The sequence below is a fragment of the Balearica regulorum genome, chromosome 26 (assembly GCF_011004875.1).
Source record: "Balearica regulorum gibbericeps isolate bBalReg1 chromosome 26, bBalReg1.pri, whole genome shotgun sequence".
NCBI lineage: Eukaryota > Metazoa > Chordata > Aves > Gruiformes > Gruidae > Balearica > Balearica regulorum.
Genome location: NC_046209.1, coordinates 2,077,277 through 2,097,891, shown reverse-complemented (window position 1 = coordinate 2,097,891; position 20,615 = coordinate 2,077,277). Strand labels below are relative to the sequence as shown.

General features: G+C 43.6%; 1 protein-coding gene across 1 annotated transcript; it reads right to left on the bottom strand.

Moving 5' to 3' along the window:
• Positions 1 to 1,389: 1,389 nt before the first annotated feature.
• On the bottom strand, positions 1,390 to 20,413 carry MAU2 (MAU2 sister chromatid cohesion factor). Its single transcript, XM_075776687.1, has 19 exons — positions 19,942 to 20,413; positions 19,820 to 19,837; positions 19,494 to 19,559; positions 18,716 to 18,811; positions 16,977 to 17,071; positions 16,406 to 16,433; positions 15,758 to 15,913; positions 15,078 to 15,224; positions 14,489 to 14,579; positions 13,785 to 13,888; positions 12,678 to 12,755; positions 12,037 to 12,102; positions 11,658 to 11,741; positions 10,683 to 10,732; positions 10,351 to 10,428; positions 9,789 to 9,900; positions 9,114 to 9,204; positions 7,295 to 7,422; positions 1,390 to 5,843 (listed from the first exon to the last, which is right to left on the bottom strand). Exons 1-19 carry the CDS (start codon positions 20,368 to 20,370, stop codon positions 5,769 to 5,771), a joined length of 1,992 nt encoding a protein of 663 aa, XP_075632802.1. The 5' UTR covers positions 20,371 to 20,413; the 3' UTR covers positions 1,390 to 5,768.
• Positions 20,414 to 20,615: the final 202 nt, after the last annotated feature.

The window sequence follows — 20,615 nt, the reverse complement described above, 5'->3', positions numbered from 1 at the left end:
GCGATGCTTTAATCCAGACAGGAACACACAGAGATGCGTGCATCTCCACTTTACTTACTGCGTGTCATCAGGAAAGTCTGAGAACAGGTCTGGCACAAGATGCATTTTATTACCTAGAAGCGAGGTAAAGTTATTTCTGGAAATCTCTTTAATAATTTTTTTTCCTTGTCCTGGTCAGAATTTTACTGAGGTGATTGCAAGCTTTGCCTTCTGCAAAGGCAGCATCCAGCAGTCCTAGCAAACAGTGGGAGATCTGTTTTCTCTTTTATTCCACGTAAACCCTTAGTTTGAAATGAAACCTAATAATTTGACAAAAGAAAACTTAGTCACTTGTTGTGTGGCGGGCTGGCATCTTAATTTTGCTTTGTCAGCTGACGACAAGCCTCTACGCAGTAAAATACAGAGAGGATCTACTCTAGACGCATTTCCTGGGCAAATACCAGACTTTTGTACCTCTTCCTAATGCATTTTAGATGTGTTTCACAAGTTTTGCCACCAGGTCCGGCCTCTGGAGGAGATTCCACAGCCAGCCCCTGACCAAGGCAGGATGGAGGTAAGGTGGTGACAGCTCAGTTTATGCCAGATGCAATTTGTATTTTTTTTTTCTGAGTAAGGAACTGCAGATAACCAGGGTAAGGAGAGTGGAGTTTAAGCATAGCTGAGTTTCAGCAGCCCTTGCTCAAGTCTTTATTTTGGACGGAAAGGAAGCTGCTGTTCAGGTAAAAATTTTCATCTAGTGGGTAACCTGTGGGAGCAGAACTATGGTGAAATGCGAGGGACCAGCGTAGCAGCTCAGATGACAGTTTGGAAAGGGACAGTCTGCAGCTTAATTTTCAGTTTCTTCAAAATTTCACTTCCAGACAAATTAATTCCATGGTTTTGTTTTCTCTTTGAAAGTTAAGCTCAAAATGTAAAAATACAGGCCAGAAAATTTGGGGATAAAAGACACAAAACCCAATCTTCCTTAAACCAGATCCCATTTGTGAAGATCAAATACAGTCGCCATCCTTCTCGAGTGCACAACTGCAGTGAAAAACACTTCTGTCCTGGACCAAGTAAGAAAAATTCCAGGCGTTTGACCCATCCACAAGTTTGTTTTATCCCAGACACCTGCCGGGGTTCCAGCCGCCCTCGGCCATCTCTGGCATGAAGGTGAGCAGGCAGGTGGGCAGTTTCCAGCAGGAAATTCTGGTTCTCCGTTGCAGGCAGGAGCCCTCAGCCCGGCTGCAGGCAGCGATCTATCCCCAATCCCCCCCTGCGGCTTCCTGCCCTCCCGTCCCACACCTTCCACCGCCAGGTAAGTCGCTGCTGCCACATAAAATACATCCTTTGTAGGCAGGACTGCCTGCAGATCTACTAAAGGGATTAGTATTCTACAAACTGCTAGAAGAAGTAAAATTAAACTTTATTTAAAAATTCTTCTAATATAGAAAACGAGAGGAAACAAAGGCAACAAAGTCATGCCCCCAGTTCCATCTCATGACATGAGTTACTGTATTTACAGCTTCAGGAAGGAGCGCTGGCAGAAGGTACACGTCCTGCTACTTATGGAGAGCTACAAACACTTAACAATACGTTGTACAAGCCTGACGTAACATTTAAAGGTTCACTGCAGGAAACAATTAAATACACTTGCTAAGACAGACAGTAGAAGAGCACAGACAGGCGTTATTTCGTCCCAATTCGTGTTCTGTACAGCCTAAACTACTGATTTCCTCACCACTGTGGCAAGAACCGCCAAATGTTATGGAAACGGGTTTATTTGGCAGGATGTGGAGAGGTCAGTAATCCCTCAAGCAAAATGGGACGTTACTGACCCCCTTCTATGATCATTTTAATTTCTGGAGAATTTGGAAAAGCCAAATAAAATTAAAGCAGTGAAGTTGCACTGAACTCCACGTGTCCTAACATTTTATCAAGGTCAATGTTTACTTGTGGTGTCACAGTGAGTGCACATATGGGATGATGGGGGATGAAGTCCATGACTTTTATTTTTTTATATTTTTTTTTTAATTCCCCAGCTGCCAAATCTAGACTTCCTGTGTACATGGGCCTTTCTGATGTTTGTACTGTAGGAAATGAAATACAACAGGCAAACACTTCTTCAGACTGCCTTCTCTATACATATATAAGTTTTTACACTATCTACAAAACAGTGATTAGATGCTTCTGTGTAAGTTCTCGCTACTCATTTAAAAATACTAGAGAAAAAAACTGTACAGTTCTCTAAATTACATCTTTAGAAGAATAATTTTTTTAGAAGTTCATAAAAGACTTCATGTTCGTTTCTATAGAGAATGATCGGACAAGAAAGATTAGAAATATGTTGTTCAAATCGAGTTAGACAGACCAAGCACTTAACATTATTTGTAAACTGTAAACTTCTAGTTTTCTGTTCAACTTTACATACGCACTCAAAAATTAGGAAGAACTTCAGTTATGAGGTCCTTGTTTTAATCTCTGCTACATACAAAAGATACTGAAAAGCAAAAACTATTAAATAATTTAATATACAAGTGTAGTTAAAAAGCACTGTACATTGTAACAAATGTACATTGAATTTCAGAGATAGAAAAATCACCGAGTTATTTTCAAATTTACATGATTTTTGAAATTCCGCGATGGGAAGAGGACTCTGGTAACGGAGCAGAGTTCTGGGCTCTGCGGGACTGTGGGTGAGCACGGCGGAGTGCTGATTTGCACAAAAGCAAAGCCCAGGTGAAGCTGGTTTCTCACAGACGGGGAAATCCCAGGTTGGAACGTCAGGAGGAACAAGTTCGGCTACCACATTTAGCAAATGGTTCCTGTTCAAACCTGAGCGCACTTACATCAGAAGCAAGCAGGCAGCCTTTCCCTCAAGTACTTCCTTCCCTCCCGAGAACAGACCGACAAGGGATTTGAACTACAAAGCCGCCCGGTTCGCACACAAAGTACCGACATGACGAGAAGCCAGAAAATTGCCGCTGCAAATCACTCTCCCGTAACGCAAAGTCGAGCGCTGCGCATCTCCGAAAGATAAAAGTCAGGAGATGCAGCTACCTGAACCAGCACTGGTGGACATCTCGCTTGCTGCAAAATGCTTTTCTTAAACTCAGCCCGAACCGCAGCTCTCTAGAGTTGGGATTTTTTAATATTGCCTTATAGAAGCAGCGCTTTATTTTGGCCAACACGTAATTTATTATAGTAGCCACGGGCATGTGATCAGTTAAGTAACAGCCTCAGATTGGATGACAGAAGACAAAAAAAGAGAACACCTGGATTACCCAAATGGGGCTCGAGTAGATTTTAAACTACATCTTTTTCAGGTAGGAGTGCCGAGAGCACTGCCAAGAAAACAGCCATTGCACTTCGGTGCTTAAAAACAGGTACTGAGTTCTTGCAAGTCCGTGACTTATGGAGGGAACAGCCAAAGAGAGATGCTGCTTCCTTTGCACGAAAAAAAAAAAAAAAAGGGGAAAAACTTAAAAATAGTCCACAGGGTATCAGTATTCCCAAGGTAGGATTTACCTGACCATTCCTGATCAAGATGCCAGCACGCGCTGGCTGTTCAGCCTACAAAGTTGTCCTGTCTCTAACAGATGCCTGTGGCACAGCCAACTGTCCCAGACCAGCAGTGGAGCGAGCACGAACCCATCTCCTCTTGCGCTGCCACCAAGGCGCCGGCATGGAGCCGGGCTCCCGGTGCCGTTGGCCTGGCAGCCTCCATGGGAATGCCGCAGCGGTCGGAGGGGACAGGAGACTGCAAGAGCCGGGTGCAGACACAGAACGCTATCTCAACGAGCAATGCAGAACAGATTCTGCCTGCGTGGATTCTCCCTGTATTTGGTACCTCCGAGAACCCTGTACGCTAACAGACCTCAGAGATTTCTTTCCTATTTTTTGAATTCTAAGGGAGATTTTAAACAGCACCAAACTTTTTTTTTCTTGCAAACCCAGTAATAAGATTCTCTCCCTATACCGATATCGAGCCATGCTTTCCCTATTGGAAACCTAAAATCTACATGGCTTCTGCAAGAGTGAACGTCTGCGAACAAGATCTAAATCAGCACCGCATGTCCAGGAGAGGAAACGTAAAATCCTATTTTGGTAATCGGACAAGCACTTGTCCCCTTAATATCATCCAGTGGTAACAACCGAGGGGTTTGAATTATGAAAAGCAAGTGTCCCTGTGAGCTGTTGCTAGAGAGGGGATAAGACTGGAAAAGAATGACCGCTGAAGACACACTTCACAGTATTACTTCTACAATAAAAGTTCTAAAGGTCTGAGGGCGTCAAATATTTCCTCTAAAATATTCTCCTCCTCCCTCAGAAAGAGAAGCAATCACAGAAAGCCCTACCGAAGGAATTTTTCTGGCAGATTCCTTTTCCCTCCCCCTTTTAAGTTGGGAGATAAATATGCAGAGCTACCAAGAGAGAAAAACACCTTTATTCAACCCCATGAACCTCGCAAGCTGTACATGGCACTACGACGGACTGGCACAGATCCTCGCTATAAAGCTGCTGACGCTTCGCGGAATTAACAACTCCCATACTGTTTTCTGCAGAACAAACTTGGGCCTCGTCTCTCCTGTTCTGAGACAGCGGCAGAGGCACAGGCAAACGCAGTGAGAATTCACAGCCGAAGAATTCAAAAAACTGACAGAGAACAGGAAAGCTAACACAGAAAAGTTTGGAAACGTTATGTTTTTGCCAAGGGCAAGACTACAGTTTAGTTTTTATGATAAGCCTTTGGCTTATATTGGATCTGGGGTTTAACTCTGACTTCAATCACTTGTAAAAATCATTAAGGCACAGATGCTGCCTTCCCTTGGTGAGGCTGCAGTAAAGATGCAAAACGCCGTTTCCCAGTTGCTTGGACTGACAGGAGGACAAGAACTTTCCTCCTTCCGTCAAAGTAGCAGAGATGGAGAGAGCTGTGATCCTGCCTTACCCCGTGCGGGACTGACCATTAGCGCAGGGAGACAGAAGCCGACCCTCGTCGGGATGAAGCGGTGGCACATCATCGCACACTCGGGGATCCAGGAGGTGGAACCTGCTCCTCCGAGAACAGCACAAGCCCGCTCCGCTCAGCCCGGAGGCCACCCCAAGGACACTAACGCACCCCTCTGGCTGCAAACACCCTGCCCGGCAGAACTCCGATCTCGCTGATCTCATCCTTACCTTCACTGCAAGGCTACAAACAGCACTGGCAACGACTTGCACACAATGAGAAGGAAAGAATATTACCTTCGAAACTAAATTTAGAACTTTATAGGGCACCCTACAATCAATCATGATTTAATCCAATTATTCCCAGGAGTGGAAGGGCGCAGAAAACATTAAAACTGGCATGCATCATACTCCGGGGAAGCTTTAAGTATTTGGAATACAACTGGTATTCAAAACTGTGCGAGTCCTCTTCATTTCCTGTGACGATTTTTAAAAAGTAGGTATCTAACAATTTAAGGAACAAGCCGCCTTTGGACTAAACCTTAATTCTCAGTAAGAGGAAAGCAAATTAAAACCAGTAGGTATATACACACTAGCTGTATATTCACACACATTATGTAAAAGCAGCTTAAAATGCCCTTCTCACTTTGCAAGTCGATGAAATGTACGTTGTCTTTATGCAATCTGTTTCCTACAAGGCCCTCACTAGAAGAGGAATTTGCTGCCTTTTCTTTGAAGAAAAGATTTTGCATGAATTTTTTCTCCTTTTTTGGCTTTTTTTTCTTTCTTTTTTTTTTCTTTTTTCTTTTTAAACACACTGTCCTGATAGTTACTCTGTTTCACAGGAGACTGGCCAGGCTGGTGGTGGGTCCGTTCTGTGCCTGGAACTGTACAGGAGGTGGTCCATCTGTCCACTGCAAGATAACAAACAGCATGAAAATCCTACAGCCGCTGCCTGGGGAGGGGAGGAATGGAGGAATGGCAGCAAGGCCGGAGGAAGGAGCTCGCCATACAGACGTTCGCTACCTCGAGATAATTAAAGATTTCATCATGAGAAGTTGCATATCAGGTTTGACTTTGGTCTACATGCGTGGAGCTCCCATCCCTTGAACAGTATTTCTTTTGAAGCCCGTGATTCCAAACCTGACTCCCGTGCCAGGGTGGATGGCGATCAAGGGAAAGCATTTCCTGCTCAAACGGCTGACCGTCCACACATGGGAAACCACAACTCGCACAAACGAGGGACCTGACTTTAGATGCGTTTGAGCCCATTAAGCGCTGCAGCCATAGCATTTCCAGAGCAAGTAAAGCTTCTGGTTCTCACCTACTTCATTACAAAAATATTTTCCTCTCCAAGTAAAATTCTAAACCGGGCAGATTTAGTATTTGTTTCTTAATCCTATTCCCCCCTTCAGATTTTTAATCCATCATAGACTATGCAGAAGCCAGCAATGGCAAGCAAAGACAGGGGAGGTGGAAGCACTGGCTCACTCATGGATGGAGATGGGCACCTGACTGCGGGGGTCTCAACACAGGCTGCGTCGCAAACACTTTCATTCCCACAAGTCTCAGGATCCCTTTGCAAGTAAAGCCAGCAAATAGCATCTTCCTATTGGCCTTTCCCCCCACTTTCTTCTCCCCAAAAGGGAACCTTGGGAAAAGATGTCAAGTTCCACACATAATCGCATTCCCATTTGGACATTATCTCGGTCCAGAACAGTAAATTATTTTATGCCTTTGCTGAGCTGCAGCTTCGGAAACCTTCCTGTATTTTTAAAACAGCTTTAAAAGTGTTTCTGACAGGAAGGACATCAATATTTGAAGTTCAAAGAAAGTTACACCTTAAGGCAATGGCTATGCAGATATCAAATGGTATATTAACTGGAAATTTAGATTTATAGTTAAGTAAAAAAACCAACTTAGGAACACTAAAGTATCAGTAGAAACCGTACTTTTAGCAGCGTATGACAAAGCATTCCCTAGAACAAGGCAGGCTGGATGACCAAAACATTAACATTAAACCTGAAAACACAGTAGGTTTCTTTCAAAAGCAATAGCTGTCAACGAAATGAAGTGGCTACCTGCTACAAAAGCCATTTTTTAAAAATTTCAGTTCTGGTGTACCAAGAAAACACTTCTAAGAAACAAAAGACCATACCCATCAAATAAGCTTTACAAAAATTAACTAATCGAGTCACACTTCTTTTTCCTGTTATCAGTCCAGTTTAAATATTAGGAAGTAGACTGAATTTTGGCAATTTACTGAGAAGTATGCTCAGCAAGAAGAAAGAAATAGTAAAGGAAAGGCAAACCACATTGTTTTGCCTCAAAAACGCTCGTAACTGCAAGATGGAAAATTGCTTACCGTGATTAGATTGTGTTCTGGAAGACTGCATGCTTCAATGTGGTCCTGGAGGAGCTGTTGTGAGAAGTTTTGATGCATCTGTGCTGCCTCATGTGCATCCATGGCGTTTCCACAGGCTTTGTTCAGGTCTGAAAGTCAGAGAGTGTCATGTGCTCACCAACAAACACTTTCCGTACTTATTTTCAACTGACCAGCTGTCTTATCTGCAAAGACTGTTCCCTGTAGTTGACAACTGAATCATTTAAAGAGCCAATATACCAAAATGAAAACATTTCATGTTTCATTTCAGAATCTGGGCCGTATGAGGAACCTGAAAACCTTCCCTTTTCCAACAGTGCAGGCAGCGCGTATTGCAGGATTTAGCATTATTTTAGTTTCCAACTATTACAGTAGCTCTAAAAGGAGGAAGCAAACTCTTCACTCCAATGAAAGCCCCTATGCAGTCTGCGTTTGGGTTTTTAGTTTCCAGCACCATCTAGTGGGAACAGGAAAGGCTGGCCAGTTTCTCACTGCAGCTCCACAATTCAGCAACACAGGTTTCAGAGGGCAAGCCACATTTTCTTTGGTGAATCCTTGCTTTTGGGGGACCAGAGAAGCCTGCTGCTTCACACATGCTGTGAGCTGATCCTAGCGTCCGTTTTCTGCAAGGTCTACTCACAGGTATTAAGATTTAAGACTGGTAACCTACTAAGAATCACAATTCCAGCTAAAAATTATAAGCAGCACAGTGTGGCAGGGGCTGAGACACTGTGGTTTGTGTTTTGTTATTCCTCATCAAGCACCTTTTCTTCAAGAGCAGGTAATTAGTTCTACAGAGGAAACTCTTTGGGGAAAAAAAACCAAAAAGCAGAACAGAAATGGTGCCTCTCGCTCTTCCCGGGCTTGTGGGTACAACCAGAGGCAACAGTGGCAGAACACAGGGTGGTTTCACCTACAGCAGATTCATCATTGTACTATCGACATGTTTTGTATATGAACTACCACTTGGAAATGAATAAGAGAATTATTTCAATTGCCTGGAAGTGGTTTTGTAGCAAAGGCAACAGCAAAGCAGAAAATAAGCCTGGCCCACAGTGCTCAACGCAGAGCGCCGTGCTTGTAGTAAACATGACAATTTAATAGAAATTGAAGCTGCGGGGTAAGTTCTTGGAAAAAGGGTAGAGTTACTGCTTTATTTTCTAGTGAGAGCAAATCAATTGCAGCATAATGTTGATAGTCTGCCAAGCAGCTAGTCAATATTTGAACAAAGCATCCTGGGGCCTGTGTAAGTCAGATTAAACAATATTTATGTATGAAGTGATATAATAGGATCTTATATTTATTAAAGCCCACACCAGAAGCAAAGCCTAAGTGAAACTTAATCAAATGTTTACTACAAATGGAACTAGAGTCAAAAGAAAAGTAGAGCAGCAGCAGCATAGATGCTACAGGGGTGCAAACTGGGGCCCTTTCCAAGCAGTCACCAGTTCAGCCGTTCGTATCAAACTGCCATCCAGCCTCGGCAGCAGAAACCCGACCGCTGCCTCGCACAGTCGCGCGGGGATGCTGGAGCTCTGCAGGGCCTGCTCACCCCACGTATCTTCCAGCCTCCCCCAAAATCCCAGCTGGAGTATCTGACAGCAGTGCCAGCTGCAGCCAAACAGGATGCTGACAATCAATAACTGGAAGAACTTCTACTGGTGTTTGGTAAACCCAGGCAGCCTCTCGGCGAGCGCTGGCATTGGCATACACCCCCCATACTTGATCCCCGGTTAGTAGCAATGAGCTCTTTGCCACTTTTTTTTTTTTTTTAAAGTACAAGACCTTTTTCCTAACTTACCTCTCAACAGAGCTGAAGACCACAGCTGCACAGACATATCTGGTATCTTGCTTGCAAGCTGCATGGCTGGTACTACCATATTATTACTTTCCTGGTGAAGAGCAGATATCAACATAAAATGGGTATTTTTTCGCCCTTGTGAATACACATTAGAGATGTTACATTTGTGACAAAAATATGTGTCTAATTGCCATGTTCTAGGTAAGAAGTGGAAGCGCTTAATGGGACAATAACGCAAATGCATCATATCTAAAGCTGTCTGGAATTTTGCTCTGTCCTAGGAATTACGGTGTCTATGTTGTGCATGGTAACAGACATACTTCATGCATTCTGGCATATGGTGAGAATTAAGGAGCTTGTACCCACAATTCCCTCCAAAACAATCCAGGTGAATGATGTTATTTGTCTTTTATTCAGCTCCTTTTTTCAAGTGATTTCAGGCATTATCAAAACACACACTTCTGGAACAGCCTTCAAACGCTACTACTTTGTTAAAGTGTTATTAAACATGCAAATTACAGCTACGGATTTCTCTAAGTCAATAAGCTGCCAACTTTTAGCAGGATACCAATAAACAAGCATTCTTAAAATAAAGTTTCACAAATGTCCCGATTTTCTTTGGCAAATGACAAGTCAAACATTTACATGGCAATAGCAGAGACGGCAAAGGCTTACCCTGTGATTCCCTAACACATAGAATATATGACCCAGGAGTACAAGAGAACACGCTGTTAATCGATTCAAGTCTTCTGCATTTGACATTTTCAGCGTCTCCCGCAAAAATCGTCTACCAAAACAGAGCAAAAATAAAGTGTTTTAAAAACTCTACTTTCCCTCCAGTACGTAAGAAACATCATTAAGAACTGAATTCATCCAACTGGCAAATATTAGCGCTCGGGAGTAAATGTGTGCTGTGAGTGACCTTAAACAAAGCGCTTAATTCCCAAACTTCACCTTTCATTTACCAAAAATGACTATAAGAGAGGTCCTCCTGTGAAAAGCTTTTGTTCCAGATGTGCCGCTGCACAAGCATTATTATTATTAGCATTCAGAACAAAAGAGATCTAAAACCCAACAGCTTCCTGGTATTTTCCTCTAAGTAAACCAGAAGATTGACTAAATCCAGAGGGAAAAGAGCTAGCAGGTTTGAAAGCAAGGCCTCGAGGTTTTCATTTTTATCTTAAAACAGCTTCATTTAGTTTTGCCTTTTCCCCCAGTTGCATCGATTTATACTCACTTGGCCTCGTTGTATCTTCCTTGAAAGAAGGAAAACAGACCTCGGATGTAGAAAGCTGCTGCTCGAAGACAGTGAGAGCTACGGAGAAAGCAAGGCATTGAAATCTAGGCACCGTGCAGCGGTGACATGCATTACAGACAGATTTTTAGGAATTTGCCTCATAATAAAACTTCCAAACAAAACCATTATATTTAATGCGTGGTCAGAACTTCTGCCGTGAAAAGAAGTTGACTATTTTGTTTTCTTTTTTTTAAAAAAAAAAGGCTGCTACAAAACCAGTATTACCATTACCAATGCAACATCAGCATGTAGATAGTTTCTGGAATTCTCACCTCACAGGGAAATTATGGTCTGGATTTATCCTTTCCAATAAGCTGTAAAGCTACAAAGTGGGAGGGGAAAAGAAAGAAAATCAGCATTTCTCACATATACAGGCTGACAGTACTGACAGCAAGGGTTTTTACAGGAAGTGCACATCATATCAAAGTGGTGCAAGTCACCACAAACACACTAAAGTTTACTTGTACTGGTCAGATCATAGCACAAACGTCCCAACGTTAGGAGTTACCACGTCCGTTTTGATCCTAAAATCAAGTTTTGTGCAAAATATGCTCTCTCAGGCTTTACTGAACTTTCTGTACAACGTTAGTATTTCCCAGAAAACTTTTAGTTGTCGCATCAAACCAAGCTGTTGAAGACCCAAATGAATGCTGTTATCAGATTTGCTATTTAATTGAGAAATCAACTAAGTAAAAAAAGGGTCAACTTTTTTAATTATTATTTTTGCTCTCTTAAGCTTGTTAATAAAGTACTGCACACTTTACACACAGTTCATTTACAGCCTCTTCACAAGAAACCTGCAAGCACGACTCTGAAAAGTTACTGCACAGGGAACAGACACGTCCCTGGAGGAGTGCACACAGCTGGATTTTGAAGCAAAATGAACACACATGTGCACATACTTATTTCTGGATGTTTAGTTAAACCTTGCTAGCTTTTATGTAATCTAATAAAACTCCTACCTAAGCAGATGGAAACTGAAGCAAACAGGTTGAATGAGTCAAGATGGCAAAGTTAACCATACACTTCACACCAGGAAGCTTGCCCTCCCAGCACCGTAGAAAATTCTGTGTACGATCCAGAACGCTCTGCTTCGGTGGTTTGCCCTGACAGAGGAGTTGCCTGGCTGCCAGACAAGGCATTCGCTTTGCAAAAAAAGCTCAGAAAAAAGAATAACCCAAGCACGGTAACAATTTTCTCTCTAATAAAGTTCAGACTTTTATAAAAACAATCAGAAACCAGCTTACCTCTTGATGTCGGTTGCCCTCCCTGATATAGACACTGGCTAAGTTTGTCACAATAAATGCCCACAGTTCTTGATGTGTAGTGAGCTAAAATAAACAAGATACCAACAGCACAGTCAAATACTTCAGCCTCTAACCCAGAATTTGCTCACCTCATATAAAATCACAGATTTGGTGTCTGATATTTTGCCATTAACAAATCCTCACAACATGAATTGCAATCAGCATAGAAAAAAAAAAAAATGAACTAATGCAACTAACACAGGCGATCTCTCCAGATTTCACTTCCAGCCTCAACTGTACAGCGACCCACACAACGACTGCAACAAGCCCGTTTCCACACTGAACATCCACAGTAAACAGTTTGGGAAGAAAATCTTACCCTCAGTGCTGTAGTAAATTGTGCTTCTGCGTTGTCCATGCAATTAACAGAAATGCAGTAGAGCCCCTGTAGAAGACAGGGAATTTCTAAGGTAACACATAATACAATTCTAGCAAGCCGAGAAGGCAGGCACAAAACCACAGAAATCTCAGGATATTAACAGGAAAAAAGGTAACCAGCGAGTCTTAGTTTTGCTTGGCTCTGGAAAAAATAAGCAATTTCTACACAAAGTCCTTCAAAACGGCATGGTCCGGTAAAATACACTCCATCTATCTAAAAAAAACCCTTGTAATTTCTTATAATACTCAAATAGCAATGCTACATAAACTCTTGCCCTTATGCAGTTCCCACCACATACTGTCTCAAACGTGGGCAGTGTAAATCTTGTGTATTTACCAACTATCATGCTACACATCACTTATTTTAAAAGAAGGGATTTAAGCCTTTGAGAACCTGAAATAACACTGGGTGTGAGTCCCCACAGCAGGACTGGCAATCGATAAAGCAGACCCCATTACTCAGCAGGAAATCTTGCTGTCTGCCTCACTACGTTCTCATTAGTTACTGGTGACCATTCAGTATGAACCTTGAGTAGGGTCTTCCAAAGAGTCAAAAGTTTAGTAGTAATCACAGACACTTACTAATAGAGTGTGCAGCTGGGCAGCATGATTAGAAAACAGTCTGGGAGACTGCTGGCAGAGCTGACAGACTTGTGAAATCTGTTAGAAAAAAATAAAATTGTATTTTAAGATACTTTTTCCCCATTTTTATGCTCTAAATCCATGTACTTGCATCACACACGTCATTCAGTACGTTTCAGTGATTTGTTCAAGAATCCTAAGTCATGCTCCTAGGTAAAAGCGGAGGCCAGACTTGCCTCAAGCCAAGGTACACGCGCTGCTCCACACACACTCCTCCCACACAGACGCACGCTCAAACTGGTTTTGAATTATTTGCTTTGCAGCAGCTCCACCATATGGTGGCACCACCTGCAAACCAAAGCACAGATCTCTTCTGACACGCGCAGAATTTGAGTTGGCACGCAACAGAAAAAAAACTGGAATCCAAATCTTCCACGGGGTACGTGCTCACGAGGAGTTTTTATGAGCCAGAACCAATGACTATTCTTTTAGCAGGCTAAATTTTCCCCCCACCCCCCGAGTACATTCACGAGAAGGCTGACAGCAGAGGTTGAGATGATACAGCAGCACGTCCTATAAATAAGGGATGGATGAACAGCAATTAAAAATGACTGCAAGAACAGAAAAAAAGCACAGTTCTTTCTGCCATTTGAGAGCACTGTCCTCCTCTTACCCCCAAACTATGTTAAGAGGAAGAAAGGACAGAAAGGCAGGGAACCTTAAAAACTGAGAAACACTTGGACAAGACAGGATCACTAAGAGGAAGAGTTAAGAGCCGCTCTGTCATGAATCTGAGGGAAAAAGAAAAGGCACTGAATCAGACTGCAAAGTACAATCAGGGACATGTCAGTTGTAGTCACTGATCAATCACTGTTCCCTCCACGAGCCACTCCAAAGTGTTCTTAAATAAAATATTTAAGAGGAGGCTAATTCCACAACTTGCAGCATTCTGAGTACCTTTAGGCCTGACTTTACCTGTTAGTAGTTTAGCACTGCTGAAATCCCCATCTGAGCCCAAATATCTTCCTCAAAACCAAAATTCCCGTGTTTTAAAAGCTACCACTGCATACACCCACAGCTAGGGAAATGATGAAACCCCGTTTTTACCTCCTGCAATGCTGTGGCTTTGTGCCCCGTGACAAGCCGACACATGATAATGTGTTCCAACAAAATAACTTGGAAAGATGACAAGATAGGACTGCAGTCCAACACTGAAAAGTGAACAAAGGTAATTCGGTAAGTGAAGTTAGGACAAAATTAACATCCAAGACTTCAACACAAAGATTCCTTTATGGAAATCTAAGGAACGATGGCTTTGGCTGGACCACCTCGTGTCAGAAGAGTCAGCGTACTGCCCAGTGCCTCTTCCACATAATGCAGCAAGGATGGCACAGGTTTAAAAAAAAACCCAACAAACCTCCCAAAACACCCTAAATCCACGATGCCTGAACTGTCAGGAGCAGGAGTCTGAGCACCAGTTAGGGCAAAACTCCTTGGGAACACACGCTCATCTTAGAGAATCAGAAGCGTGGATAACCAAATACGCGGACAATCAGAAAGACAGCATGAAAATGCACGTATTTACAGCCCTATCTACTGAGTTACAATAAAACCCCCCAAAACTTGATTTCTGTATTCCAAGTAACTATCCAGTTTTAAAACAGAGCACAGTTCTTAAACGCAGCAGAAACAGACTGACAGCAGGCTGTCCCAGTGAGCCAAATAAGGTTGCTGTGGTTTTGGTTTGTATTTTTAATTCACATTAGCAACAAGGAATCTTGGATCAACTAAATGATAATCCTTATCCTTACTTTTTAGCTTCTCTAGCTGCATGAGTGCTTTGTCTGTGTACTTCTGAGCCTTCTCCAGGTAACCTGCCTGCATGGAATGCATCACTGTCACCTGCCAGAAAACAGAGGAAAGATGACAAAAAGTTACCTTTGCAAAGAGGAAAGGGCTGGGAGTTCACAAGACTCCTCAGCTAACAGCTTTTTAAAGTCAATTTTGACATCATTCAGGAGTATAATCATATTCAAGAAGCAGGGCAACTAGTTTCAGGAATTTGAAGTCAAGATTGTCGCTCCGTTGGTAAAAAATAAACTTAAGTAGCTCTACTTCATATGAGTTTATTTGATTCTATGTGGCTTGGATATTAATAAAGTTACATTCCAGTTTCCAGACTTCTTGCACAGTCTCTTCAAACACTGACATCACTGAAAGCAATAGTCTCACAGATGCTGTGGCAGAATTAAACTGTCAGCGTAACGTAAAGCAGCATATGGTCTGCAGAATCTACCGCTGCTGGCTCCAAGCAATTTTTAACCAATTCCTCATTAATTAGCAATATACATTAAGTAAAAAAAAAAAAAAAAGAAAAGAAAAAAGAGAAGAGCTTCTCACCAAGTAGACAAGCACACACATGTGTTCCTTGGGCAGCCAGTGAAAGAGATCAGCGGGGTTGCTGGGCAGAATTTCATCATCGTGCAGCGTGGATATGGTCTGGATGCACTGCTGAAGCTGTTTCAGGCATGGCTTCACACTTTTCACCTGCGAAAGATGATTCACATCACACAGAGCTGCTGCAGCCCAGATGCAAGAACATTTACTTAGCTGGGAAAACTTGCCAGGCAATAAATAATACCCACATTCAGGAAATTACTTCATGCATAAAGCACAACACTAGCAGTGACGACTTTAGGCCCGTTCTGACTAACAACAATCAGCCCTTCATATTTGCACATACGACCAACAGACGCCCAAAATGTTTTTCAAAATTATACGTAAAGCCTGTTATCTCCACCAACATTATACAGAAGCAAGAGTGGCCACCGTGGTTATAAGAATACCACAGTAAACCTTTCCTTGGGGAAGAAGAAATGAATTTAATTTCTTCACTTCTCATTTCATTTCTGATTAATTTCTATAGAAATTAAATTTCATTAATAAAAAGCATGGCGCAGCAAAAAAAAAAAAAAATCCCCCCAAATCATCTCAGTGTAATAATTAGCTACTTTGAGGCAGTACTCTTTTTCCCCAGTTCTCACAATATGGGAACTATAAGAAGTAGAACTCGCACATACCTGCCCAGCATCCAGGTAATGCGTGACCTGCAGGACTAAGAAGAATACGCGTAACGATTCTTTCTGGATGGGGTTTCCTTGCCAGTTTTCAACTATCTGTCCGCAAAGAGTAAGGAGAGGGTGCACCTCCTGCAGCTTTCGTTCCATTAGAAGGAGCTGCAATTTTAAATAAAAACGCATTACTTTTGTACTGCACAATTTAAACACTCAGAGAACAACAGTAGAGCCCCAGGTGCATTGATCTATTTAAACCAAAACCAGACTCAAAAGATATCCTATTGCAAGAGCACCACCCATTTCACATAACCAGATTTTTCATCCCTAATTACAAGGGCTCCAGCAACAATTTGCAGTTATCCTTTTTTCCTTCCAGAAAATTATTTGTCATAATTAATAAAGGAGACAAAAAGCCAAACCTATTCACAAGAATTTCACAAGAATCCAGCAGACCTAAGGCTTATCCCAGGTCTGCTTTAACACAGCGCTTGCTCACATGAACAAAACGATATACATAAAGCACAGGCAGGCATGCAAAATACCTTAAAACAAGGAACTTATGTTCAAGGCAGGTTACATTTTATTGCTCTGTAACTCGCATTATACTAGTTAAACAAGGAAAGAGTTTATTAAATATTACATCCAACTTACCATCCCCTTGCTTAGCAGAAACAGTGCTCTGAAATGAAACAAAATAATGTCACACTCAAAATAAAAAAAGCTATCCAAACCACAACTGCATATGAAAACCCTGAGGAAAGAAAAATCTGCTATTCTCCTCCTCAAAGACAAGAGACAAAACACTATTAAGGAACCTGCCACAGTAAAGCACATTTAAAAGCTAGATGGAACCATTCAATCATAGCCCCCAGAATGAAAATCCCAGTCCCTCAGGTTTGTATCTAAGTTTTGGACAATTCCAGTCACAACAGTTTGTAATGTCAAAACAAGCCACTGGGAAAACGTGCTGATAAAGTCAATCAATAAACCTCATTTTGAAGAAAGTCTCTCCAGATTCTCAGTGAATATTATTGGTTCTAACAGAAAAAGGAAGAGCTGGAGAAACTCAGATCTAAGAGAACATGCAGAAATACTGGTTTGCCTTTAAAACCCACGTAGCAATCACAGACCACATCTTTAAGTAAAAGTAGAGCCTCTAAGTAAAAAGCAGAGCAAACCAAAATACCTTCTGTGGGAAGGGAAAAAAGCCCAGGGAACTCACCTGGTGTACTCTGATCCTACCACCCGAGCATATTCTGCTCCAACTCCGAGAAGGTCACATGCTGATACTAAGTCTTTTTCAAGTGTATGTAGTTGCTGAAAAGAAAAAAAGGCCGTAAGAGATCAGCATTTTCTTTGTGAACTCGATTAGCAGTTTTTAAAAATGTAATTACTCCTGTGCTTTACACGTGAGAAGTGCTAAACTGGTACTTGTTAAATGTATCATCTGATTTTAGACTCATTTTCCAGGAACACCTGGCATTCTCCAAAAAAAATCTGTAACATTTCAAAGAAAATGTCTCAGCCCAGTTTCATACCATGCAAAGCTGTTATAATTCATTAAGATCACGTGCAGATCAGATCCCAACAGCTCCAATATACCTGTGGACCGTTACACTGGAGCAACTGAACAAGAGAGCGTGTTTTCTAGCAAGAAGAGCAGAGAAAGCCTGCAGGGTGTGTTTCAGGTGACAGGGAGAGGATAATGCAGCTGCCAGAGCACCTCTCACTCCCTCCCACCTGCCAAATTTGTACCTTCTCCAAACTCAGGTTGAAAGCCACACAGACACACAAGAACAGGCACAAAGGCAATGAGACACACAAGCCTTTGGTCAAGCAAAAGCCAGAAAGGAAACACCACACAGAAGAGAAATCAGCAAAGAATGTCAAGCTTCAAGGAAGGATCCTCTTCAGAGGGAGGCACCAAGAAAACACTTAAGCTGCTTCTGAGTACTCGGGCATTAACTCATTGCAAAGTAAACATTTGTCCTTTAATCGATAGGAAAGTAAGGCTCTCCACGATTCACTGTTCCTAAACTACACAAAGGAGCTTGGCAATTCCTTTTAAAGGAAGCTGGTCTGCTTGTTTAAACTCATCATGCCAAGGGAAAAGACAAGTACAGGTGACTATTAAAACAGTCTTCAAAGATAAAATTGCTTCCTAACTAGCTCTCTGCTGCAGAACACCTGTAAAGAGCAATTAACTCCCTCAACTCTCACGTTAAACACCTCGAGGCTCTTCAGGAGCACAGAACAGGCATAACCTGGAAAAACTGGGGGAGTTCTTCAGCAATAATTTGCTCTTCCCACTGATCAGTTAACTTTTTGGATACACTCCCTGGCATAATGCATTCAGTCACTCAGGAAAATCAGCACTTTAAGAGCAGTTACACAGCTGAAGTCTGTAACAAACATTAAACACTTTAAACTCCAACACACACCGGTTTCTTCCTAGAAGCAAAGATGGTCTGACCTGTACAGCTGAAGCCACACTTAGAGCATATTACAGAACAGGAAGAGTAACATTGCTCGGAGGCCTTTGCACCAAATGCTTTTCCCATCCCGGATCTGCTCTGCGTGCTAATTAGGTTGAAAATAATCAAACGAAAACTTCAGGTTGGCAAGCTCCAATTCCAGCAGGCTTTATGAGAGCATTTACCCTTACTGCAAGCCATAAGGTGCATTTTATTTTGCTCTGTCTGTGAAGTTGTGTGTTACTAGAGCCTACATAATGATCCTTGCTGCCTTCTTCCCTAAAAAATGGGTCTTGATCCAATCCATAGACTACCAACGTATTATTACTTTATAGCACAAACTTTTCTTCTTTTGTCTCTCCGTTAGCAGCATTGATTGGGGGAGGAAAGGCATCCCAAACTCTTTTTAAGAGGAATACAGATATTTTCTAGCAATTTTCCCAGCTGCAGTGCTACAGTAACATGGCCATCAATATAAATCACTTACTGCAAGTTGAAAAAGCAATCTGCAGTGCCAGTATGGAGTCTGCTGTGAAATCTGAATGGCTTTGCGTAACAGAGGTTTTGCTGTATCCACTGAATTCTGAAACAGAAACATGCACCCCAGTCAGCGTAAAAAACAGGCTACTGGGAACTCCATCACTAACAATAACTTTTAAACTAATTGTATTCTGTGTGGATCCCCCATTAGAGTCTCATAGATCAGGAACCTTAAAACATGAAAAGCAATGAAACCAAACATTTAACACGTAGGCCCACACACCTACACTCTCCTGTTCAAAAGTACTGGCTGTTTAACTCCTTTGGCCACCACTCTAACATGCACTTTTTTCCTGCATGTGAGAGAAAAGGCAAACGTTTGCTTTCGAGAAAGTAAAGACTAGCTAAAGCTTTTCCGGAAAAAAAAAAAGAATAAAAATAGCCTAGGAATACAACAAAAGCTTGAGGAAAACCACCTACTTCCCTCCTTCCCCCCCAAATTAGCTTGTCTTTGTCTAAATTAGGGCTAAAGAAATACTTTGGCCAAGTAAACTTCCTTTGCTGCAGAAGACCTGCATCACAATTCCAGCAGCAACTTTCACAATAAGAAAGACCAAACGTCTCTCAGGCTTATACTTTAGTACTCAATATTTACACTACAGCCGATGTCTAACAATTTCATAGATCCTATTATTAAGAGTGATATACTAATCCAAACCCAAAGAAACTCAAATTAAATGCAGCCCTGCAGCCCCAGGACAACCGATAATTTCCGAAGCACTCACCTCCTGACAATACAGTTCGGACAGAAGGCTGGCTGCCTCAAACTTAACATCTTCAAACTGGGGAATCTAGCAGCATCAGAGTTAAGTAAATATGAAACGTTGGCTGGAACACAGCAACACTCCAACATCCAAAAAACCCCCTTACAGAACACACACGTTAGGAAAGCGGCCCACAACCACGGAAGTAGATTAAAAACACCAGTTAAATCCCCATCCCCAGGGCCAGGCACCCTCTGCAGAGGTGTGCTGCTACCGGGAGCCCTCACGGCAGGAGCGAGGTGACCGGGCAGTGGCTCTCCTCGCCCGGGCGGCCAGGAAAAGGATACTTGCTGGGATATCAACCACTGCAAGAGAAGACAGCGGGTTAGTCTGCAGCCACCACAGGCCGGCCCCGCTGACAGGGCTCCCCCCCCCCGCGCACAACCGCCTCCCCGCCCCTGGGGCTCACCGCTTTCTCCAGGTGCCCGCGGGCCTGGTCGCCGTTGCGGGTGTGGTGGTAGAGGACGGAGCCGAGCTGGAGGTGGGTGCGGGCCTCCATGCGGGCCGGGGGCTTGCGGGGCAGCACGGCCTGCAGGCAGTGCACGCAGAGCCGCACCTTGGGCGGGCTCGACGTGCGGAAGTGCTCAGCCAGGCCCAACAACGCCAGGTACCACGACTCCCCCCCGGCCGCGCCGCCGCCCGACCCCGACCCCGGTGCGGGCCCAGCGCCGCCGCCGCCACCTCCTCCTCCGCCGGCCCCCCCGCCGCCTCCACCGCCCGCTTCCCCGGAGCCCGCCGCGCCACCCGCCGCCGGCTGCGGCTGCTGCTGAGACGGCGGTTGCTGCTGAGGGGCCGCGCCGGCCGCCGAGCCCGACGCGCCCGCCGCCACCGCCGCCATCTCAGGGCCGCCGCGACAACACGGGCGGGAGGGGAGGGGCGGGGGCGAGGAGCGGCGCGCGGGGGCCGACGGGATATGGAGTCCGCCCCGCCGCCGCTACCGCCGCCCGCGCGGGCCGCTGGGAGGTGTCTGTGCGCCTGAGGCGCTGATGGGAAATGGCGGGGCGAGCGCAGCCTCATGGGAGTTGTAGTCCGACCGGCCGTTGCCGGCGGGGTGTGTCGGGGGGGAGCTGGGGAAGGAGACTG

What these genes read in the sequence shown, in the direction of transcription:
- MAU2 (XM_075776687.1), bottom strand. Translation starts at nt 20,370, where the DNA reads ATGGCGGCGGTGGCGGCGGGCGCGTCGGGCTCGGCGGCCGGCGCGGCC. An exon ending in CCCAGCTGCACACTCTATTA is followed by an intron (nt 12,103 to 12,677) that starts GTAAGTGTCTGT and finishes TGTCTTCTACAG; the next exon opens with GGGCTCTACTGCATTTCTGT. An exon ending in GGAAGATACAACGAGGCCAA is followed by an intron (nt 9,901 to 10,350) that starts GTGAGTATAAAT and finishes CTGTTTTGGTAG; the next exon opens with ACGATTTTTGCGGGAGACGC.